Raw genomic sequence first — 8,660 nt, 5'->3', positions numbered from 1 at the left:
GGTCGGAGGAACCGACAGGGAGGAGGCGGGGAGAAACGCCGGCGGCGCCGCGGCGGCGGCGGCGGAATCGCCCGCGGGAGCGCCAGCGGAGTCGCCCGAGTCCATCTCTACATGTACATATAGCTGCATGGAAACCCTATTTCGTGAAGTCCGTGTGCACGCACGGTATATGTAGGCGTACCGCGTACGTGTGCCACTGAAGACTGAACTCATCGAAGCGCCGAGGACCCGAGCTACAGTCAAAAGAAGTTCACTGGGCCAAAATGAAGTTCAATTTTAAATGGCCTCCAAGTTGTGCTATATATCTATATCTATATTACTATTAAAAGAGCAAACATGATTCCCCCAAAGCCACACAATAAACTGTACACGGGACAACCAGGATCATGCGATCGAATCCACTTATACACATCCTACTGTCCATATTATATCAAAAGTCTGTCATTCAGATCAACGGGTCAGATCAAATGTTCTGCCTGGCAGACGCGCTGGTCTGCGGAAACAAGCACTCCGCGCCCCTGATCTCGCGAACCCCACCCGCAACAACCCCGATTTACGGATCTATTTCACCCGACGTTGATGTGGTTATCCCGCTTATTCCTCTGCTCCAGATCCAGTCCTTTCCATCTTCCTTATCACCTCCACCCATCACGCATGCCACGCACTGTGCAGGCCCACCTATGCTCTGGCGCCGAAGGGGACGGCGGCCAGAAGAACAACGAGTCTCGGAGGAGGACAAGCGGCGGCCGTAGCTGGTGGTCAACTGGGAGAGCGCGCTCCTGTCGCTGCAGAGGAAGAAGTAGTGCGCTCGCCGCGGCCCTTCACCGCGTCCGCCGCCTTCCCTCACTCCCGCGCCGCGAGCAACCTCACCGGCCGGATCCCCTCGATCTGGACAGGCCGTTACCACATCCTTCAAGGTAAACGGACTCCGTGTAAACTGCCTCCACCACGCCCCACTTCTCGCACTTCGTTTGCTGCCTGAATGCGACCACCGCCGATCCATTTACGTGCGGACGCGCCAGCCTTAACGGCATCTCCTTCCACTTGCTGGCGTACTCCTCACGTGGACGCCTGCCACGATCTGGATGTCGAGCCGCCTCAATAGCCTGGCGCCACCCATGAATTAGGTAGTTGTTGTTTTTCCCCTTTATATTCCATAGAAGATGCAACTCCAAATGATTTGCTTTATGTATAACTACTGCACAAGCCAGCATGTTCAGGTTTGATCTCAGCGTATCTTGTATCATTGGCCTAATTACTTGGCTGTGGAAGGAGACAATGATTGTGGAATTAGTGGCTTCTCCTTGATGATGCTCTATGACACAACAATGCTAAACAGTGAATTGGAACTTTTCATAGCAAGTGGGTGGTGGATCGGTTGATCTGATTTGAGAGGATTGTGATTTGATTTTCGGACCTCTTGCAGCTTGAGGACGAGGTATGTGCCCCTCCCCTCGTTACTTGCCAGTACAATTAACCATGTCGGATTCAGTATAATTTTTAACCAATTTGTAGGAAGAGATGGATCTGCCTCTGGTGGTGGGAGACAGACAATGCCTTTTGGTGCTATTGCATAACGCAAGCTCCGGTGCCGCCGCGATGTTGGTATGCAAAGAGGACGCAAACATTACAGCTCTGAACTCCACAACATACATTGCTCTCATTCTGTTGCTATTGTTGTGGAGCGCTGAGGATGCACGCGCCACGGATGCCGTGTCTTCCAGTCAGGAGACGCGAAATCTGCCACTGCCAGGTCTCTATGTGCGCTGGTATGCTTTGTGTGTGACTTAAAGTTTGGCAACTGGCATGATGTGAGAAAAAACATCAGTGGATACTGCTCATCAATTGCTGACAGTTGGTTTGTTACTTTAGACCAACGAGTGAATCCACAGGTGATGTTTGCAGCAATAAAACCGCAACCTTCATTACAGGACAAGTTAACCTGAATCTAATGGATTTGTCTTCACATAATGTTCTCTTAGTTGGATTGCAGCATGCAGCAAGGTGAGCAACCAATAATCATCGTGAGATTTCTTTTCTGAATGCCGAAGAAAGCTACCGAGCAAGTTCATGTATGTACAACACTTCTAATTGTTGCTTTTAGAGAAGCCCCAGTTGTAGGTAAGCCACACTGCCAATCTCATCTTACTACTCCCTCCGTCTCAAAATTCTTGTCTTAGATTTGTCTAGATACGGATGTATCTAATGCTAAAATGTGACTTGATACATCTGTATGTAGACAAATCTAAGACATGAATTTTGGGACGGAGGGAGTACTATATATTTCTATTACTATCTCTTCTCCCTTGTTTTAGCAAATGTATTCAGCTGCGATGTCGTTACACAGCTCTTTATGTTTTTAGTCTTTTTATTTACTAGCATTGTGCTCCGCTTTGAGATTCAAAGAATCACAAATGAACTGTGAGACTATTATGCCCAGAATTAGCGAAGAGCCTAAGACATGCTAAAAACATTTTTTAGCTAAGATAGTTATGAAAAAGAGACTTTGTTAATCAGTACCGACATGCATAACATCGATGCTAGAATCTTTTTTTTTGTGTATGAACAACATGATTTTTTCCAGGTCATAAATTGCTTGGAAAAATGAAACATCGATGCTAGAATCCTGACGAGACTATGTCAGATGAGGGAGATTATTTTGGCTGATGGTGTCGTGGCGGCTGCATGGCGGAGGGCTGCACGCTTGACTTCGACATCGCCGTCTTCAACATGGATAAGATCTCCCTTGCCGGCCACAATGAGGCCCGCACCTGCACTGCTGTTTCCATTCCTTCTCCCTCTGCAGGAATTGGCTTCTGATGTTTTTTTGTTTTGTGTCTGTCTCTGCAGTATATGGTGGCGGGCGGGCGTAACCTCTTACCACTGCTCCCGGAGGCGTCAAGGGCGTCATGCCCTCTGTCATGATCGGATGGGGATCCCAAGTTCAGTCCCATCTTCACTTTGCTCCCCCTCACTGCAGTTTCTCTCCTATCTGTCGAGATTTACTATGTCTCTCTACAGCTATTCTACTTGATATTGTTCTTGGAGCATCAAAGGCAATTGCTTTACTGGTTAACATGTGTAGGAGGGTTTGTGGTTTAGCGTTATTATACCTCTGTAAATACATGTATAGGAGGATTCTTGGAGCTTTGCACAATCAGTAAGGCCATCAAAGCTAATTGCCTTGCTGGTCAACATGTATAAGAGGACCCCTGTACATACATGTTTGCTCTTTGCTATAAAAGAAGTCTCCTTTGGTGGTGAGAATAAAAAGGAAGAAATTTACTACTCACAATAAATTTAATTGGGTGAACTATAGAAGCTGAATTTGTTAGAGAAAGGTTGAGAACCCACTCTTTCTTTCTTGCAGGATTGAGAAGATTGTGACTTTGAAACCTTTTAGATGTACAGAAAGAAAGCAGATTGTGGTCAACTGGGAGAACGATGAGTCTCGGAGGAGGACAAGTGGTGGGCGTAGCTGGTGGTCAAATTTATGGTATGGGGAGAGTGGTTTCACATATTGTACTTGTACAGAAAGAGAAAACATTGTGTTTCTTTTCGGAGGATAAATTTTGCCAGCAATTGTGGTGCTTGCAAGCAGAAAACTTGTTCATTTAGTTGTCTCACCACTGATTCTGCTGAAGATATAATTTGTATTGAGTTATATATATTGTGCCAATCCTAACGTTAGTATAAGCAACCTAACATGTTGAGTTTACTGCAATGAAAACAAAAAGAATTTAATATTGTATACGGTGTTACATGTCATAATATGTTTAGTTCCTGTTAGTTCTATTTATTTGCATCTTCTGCTTTCCGTCCATCGAGACATGCAACACATGGAGAACCAGAAACTAGGTGCAATCTGATGCTCCCTTGGTAGAACCTGCTTTGAGAAAATAGTACCCAATGTTCCAAGCTTTCCACTCTCTTTTGGTGACTATTCTGTGATTCTTCCTTGGTAAAATAGTACCCACTTTGAAACCTTTTAGATCCCCCCTTTCTGCACCACACTCATCATGTAGTTTGATCAGCTTGTGATATATCTTGCATGTTCGAAACTATTATATTGTATGAATACCTATGCAGGTCATTAGGTAGAGTTGGAGTTGGTTGTGTTGTACATATCTGGTCTTGTAGTTTGAGTGTTTGATTAAGGTACTGTTGTATTAATGCGTTTTTGTTAATTCTGTATGGTTGTCTGGTTAAGAAGTCCACTATGTGCATGTTCGATACAAGATAATTATGTCTTAACTAGGATGACTTAAAAAAATTCTTTGTATGATTATACGTGCGTTGCACGTGCACGCTTACTAGTTCCGTCAAAGAACACACTCATTTTATTTATCCTGGTCCAAAATTTAACTCGCTCTTGGTGTCACCGTAGAAATGCGGTACTACGTGCTACTAATTGGCTAGGTCCTGAACTTGATCAAACACCGTTCCCATTTGCTTGCCCATGCCAAGATTCTCACCTATAAATACCAACACGGAACAGCTCAATCTCAGTCAGGAGCAAACCAGCGACGAACTGAGCATCAAGCATCGAAAGACAAACCGATCTTTGCAGGCGACTCAGCATGGCCACATCAGGTGAGTTCAGGCGCGTGTTCTCGGCGTTCGACCAGGACGGCGACGGCAAGATCTCCATGGCCGAGCTGCGGCTCTGCATGAAGGCGGCCTTGGGCGGCGACATGTCGGCCGAGGAGGTGCAGGCCCTGATGGCGTCCGCAGACGCCGACGGTGACGGGCAGCTGGACGAGGAGGAGTTCGTGAGGCTGGTGCGGGAGGCGGAGGCCGGCCAGGAGGAAGAGGGGGACAGGTGCAGGGAGGCCTTCGGGATGTACGAGATGCAAGGGAGGGGCTGCATCACCCCGCTCAGCCTCAAGCTAATGATGAGCAGGCTGGGGCTGCACCTGGACGTCAACGAGTGCCAGGCCATGATCCGCCGGTTCGACCTCAACGGCGACGGGGTGCTCACCTTCTACGAGTTCAAGACCATGATGATGATGGCATGACATACAAAAACTGAACTTTGTATACTTTGTCTGGTTGATTCTAATTCGAAAATTTCTATCTTCGATTAGCGGTAGATACAAGTGTATTGTTCTATAGCCAACTAGACTGGCTTAATATCCCAACACCCACATCCCTTGAGAAAAACAAAGTGCCAAACTAAAAAAGATGAACAAATGACAATGCTTGGGACATGGCCCATCTATAAAATGTTCAACGAAGAAAAACATCTTTCCAGCAGTAGCCTATAAATAGCACTTTACCCATCATTGTTCCAACATACCTGGTCCTAATTAAAACAGATGGACCAGCAAATTTTTTTTCTCGAATATGCACGAGTGTGCATATTATATATTAAAGAAGAAAGGCAAAGAGTGCCTCCACCATGAGTTTACATAAGCCTCAATACAACACTACTCCTCACTACTCATCCACCGTTCTAACCTTAAGGAAGAAAGGTCCATGTTGCCTTTAAACTTGCCCACACTGGACCAAACCCTTCCTTCCAACAAAATTCTACCGAGGAGTTCACTCATCGAGGGCGAGGCCCCATCGAAAACAATAGCGTTTCTGTGCTTCCACAACTCCCACATAGTTAGAACCAAGATCGTGTGGAGATCCTTCTTGCGTACGTTACTTGATGCTTGCTTGCCGACAAGCCACTCACAGATGGAGTCATGTGCCGTTGGTGACCACTCCGGCTTGCCCAAAGCCTCGCAAATCACAGCCCAAGTCGATCTAGCAAACACGCATGTTAGTAGGACATGATTTATAGTTTCATCCTCATGGTCGCATAGGGGGCAAGCGTCTTGGTGCGGCAGCCCTCTTCGTGCAAGGCGATCCGACGTCCAACACCTATCCTTGAGCGCGAGCCATGTGAAGAATTTGCATGTAGTTGGTGCCCTACACTTCCAAGTTAACGCCGACATGGGATCCACCGTCCGTACCCAGAACAAAGCCGCATAGGCCGACCGCACCGAGTAGTGGCCATTGGTCTCCCATGCCCAAGAGACCGAGTCCGGCATATCCGCAACTGGCTCCCACGTGCTGAATCTAATCCATAATTCGAGAAACTCGTGCAGTGCTTCGATCCCAAGGTCGGGACCCACATCCGCGGCCCAAGACCCATCTTCGATGGCCGGTCAAACCATCCGAGATGATCTTATCCATGCGGGAATCCTGTCATATATCCTGGGCGCGATCTCTTGCACCCTCATTCCGCCAATCCACCTATCCTCCCAGAACAAACTATTGAGGCCACAGTATGCATCACACGTCGTTGCAGCCAAAAAGAGCAGCTTTTCTTCCTTAGGGACTCTTAACTTGAATTCACTCCACGGCCTAGTCGTGTCCACCCGTTGGAGCCATGGCCATCTAGCTTGCATTGCCACATTAAGCCATCTGAGGTTCGGTATCCCTAGGCCACCAGCCCACTTCGGTGTACACACGGTTTCCCAGGCAACCGCACAATTGCTACCGTTCGCACTGCCCTTCTGCACCATAAAAAACCTCTACACACCTTGTTCATCGCAGCTATAGTCTTCAGCGGTAGATCTAGCGCCATCATGGCATGAATGGGCATGGTGCAGAGCACTGATTGAACCAAGGTGAGCCGGCCACTCTTCGGCATTAATGCGGCTTTCTACTTGGGTAGACAATTCTTCATATGATCAACAAGGTACTACAACTGTGCTGCAGATTGCTTTCTCAAGGTCAATGGCAGCCCAAGGTATTTGATTGGAAACAATCCTCTCGGGCAACCCAGATGCCCACAAGCCATGCCAATTTCCTGAGCACTGCATCTGATAGGAAGGGCCGCCGATTTGCGCATGTTAATTCGTAGGCCTGACGCCTCCCCAAACATCTCCAAAATATTGTTGCACACCTAAAGCTCCACCGTCCTTGGCTTGATGAAAACAACCACATCGTCCGCAAAAATGGACAGACGCTACCTCATGCCGGACCGCGCCAAGGGCTCCAAAACTCCTTTGCTCGTAGCCCGCTCAAATAACCGATGCAGTGGCTCCACAGTAAGGATAAAAAGCATAGGAGAAATCGGGTCCCCTTGCCTTAGCCCCTTGCAGTTGTAGATCGTATCCCCAGGGTCTCCATTCACCATTACCTTGGTGGTAGATGTCGAGAGAATACCACAAATCCATGACCTCCACCTAGGTCCAAAACCCATTTGCTGCATCACTTCAAGTAGGAAGGGCCATTGGACAGAATCAAAAGCTTTGGATATGTCAAGCTTAAGTAGCACCGCTGGTATCCTCAGAGCATTGAGCCTGCACGCCGTACTCTGAACCAGCATGAAATTATCATGGAGCGCTCGGCCTTTCACAAAAGCGCTTTGATGGTTTCCCACAAGTTTCGGTAGTTGCACCACAAGTCTACATGCCAACACCTTCTCGCACAAGGTTAATTGGCCAAAAATCTCCCACCTCCAAGGCTCCATCAATCTTGGGCAAGAGAGTGACCAGAGATTTGTTGATGGATCCCATGCCCCTCATGTCCCCATTGTAAAAATAGTTCATGGCCTTCATGAAGTCCACCTTAATTATGTGCCAGCACGCTGCGTAGAACCTGCCCGTAAATCCGTCTGGCCCTGGTGCTTTGTCCGGAGGCATGTCCTTGATCACACCCTCCACTTCCTCCAAGGTAAAAGGTTCCTCAAGCAGCGCAAGATCCTGATGTGGCAGGTCTAGCTCATGGAGATTTAACGTGTAACTTCTTTGCTACGAAGTACCAAAGGCCGCACCATAAAATGCATCCACCGCCGATGCCACCTCGTCCTAGCCGGAATAAATATCCCCATTGTGTTTTACCGACCGGAGTACATTCTTTCTCTGCCTGTGGCTTGCTTGCTGATGGAAAAGTCTCGTGTTCCCGTCTCCTTCTCGCAGCTGCAGTAGCCTCGAACGCTGCCTTGCAATCGTTCTCTCACGAGAACACAGCCCCAGAAGCTTCCTCTTCAAGGTTCTCTGCAGGTCCCGTTCACCCTCCAAAAGTGTCCTGGAGTCCATGGCAATATCCAGCCTCTTAATCACTTCCAGCGCAATGGCTATTTGAAGTTTAACGTTTCCAATCCAACGGGCACTCCATTTTTGCAAGCTGACTGCCGTGGCTCTCAACTTATTATGAAGTGTGAGGTAGTCATTTGTAGTTGCCGGTGTCGAGTCCCAAGCCGTATGCACCACCTCCATAAAGCCCTCCGCTTTGATCCAGAATGCTTCAAACCTGAACCACTTCTTCGTGTTGACCTCCACGTTCATATCCAACATGAGCGCGCAATGATCCGATACCGCGGTCCCAAGAGCGGATAGAGAACAAGATGGGAAAGCCTTGTCCCACTCATTCGACACAAACATGTGATCAATCTTCTCTAAAGTTGCATTATGCCTCTCATTCGACCACGTATATCTCCGCCCATTCAGGTAGAGCTCCTTTAGTTCCAAGAAGTTCAACTTGGCTCTAAACCGCCTAAGCATCCACCGGTTAATCAGGTCATTGTTCTTGTCCTCCTATCTTGCAAGGAGTTTAAAATCCCCTGCAACCAGCCATGGACCCGCATGCAGATCGCGAATATCCACCAAGTCCTGCAAAAATTCCATCTTGTCGGCCTCCTCTTGTGGTCCATACACACA

At 47.8% G+C, this 8,660-nt stretch overlaps 1 protein-coding gene and 1 long non-coding RNA gene across 11 annotated transcripts; both read left to right on the top strand.

The window, feature by feature from the left end:
• The first annotated feature begins 454 nt into the window (after window positions 1-454).
• Window positions 455-2,639, top strand: LOC123070911 (uncharacterized). Of its 9 annotated transcripts, none has more exons than XR_006433993.1 (5): window positions 455-584; window positions 673-1,438; window positions 1,516-1,892; window positions 1,983-2,121; window positions 2,585-2,639. It is a non-coding gene; the product is annotated as an uncharacterized lncRNA (long non-coding RNA). The 9 variants fall into 9 exon arrangements; XR_006433994.1 differs by having other exon boundaries at window positions 466-581; XR_006433995.1 differs by lacking the exon at window positions 455-584 and having other exon boundaries at window positions 591-1,127; window positions 1,221-1,438.
• Window positions 2,640-2,844: 205 nt separating this feature from the next.
• Window positions 2,845-5,078, top strand: LOC123070910 (putative calcium-binding protein CML23). 2 transcript variants are annotated; one of them, XM_044494326.1, is made up of 2 exons: window positions 2,845-2,942; window positions 3,371-5,078. In XM_044494326.1, exon 2 carries the CDS (start codon window positions 4,581-4,583, stop codon window positions 5,016-5,018), a length of 438 nt encoding a protein of 145 aa, XP_044350261.1. In that variant the 5' UTR covers window positions 2,845-2,942; window positions 3,371-4,580; the 3' UTR covers window positions 5,019-5,078. The 2 variants fall into 2 exon arrangements, with proteins under 2 accessions (XP_044350261.1, XP_044350260.1); XM_044494325.1 differs by having other exon boundaries at window positions 2,851-3,260.
• Window positions 5,079-8,660: the final 3,582 nt, after the last annotated feature.

The sequence above is a fragment of the Triticum aestivum genome, chromosome 3B (assembly GCF_018294505.1).
Source record: "Triticum aestivum cultivar Chinese Spring chromosome 3B, IWGSC CS RefSeq v2.1, whole genome shotgun sequence".
Taxonomy (NCBI): Eukaryota; Viridiplantae; Streptophyta; class Magnoliopsida; order Poales; family Poaceae; genus Triticum; species Triticum aestivum.
The sequence above is the reverse complement of the archived record's forward strand: the minus strand, read 5'-3'. Positions and strand labels throughout refer to the sequence as shown.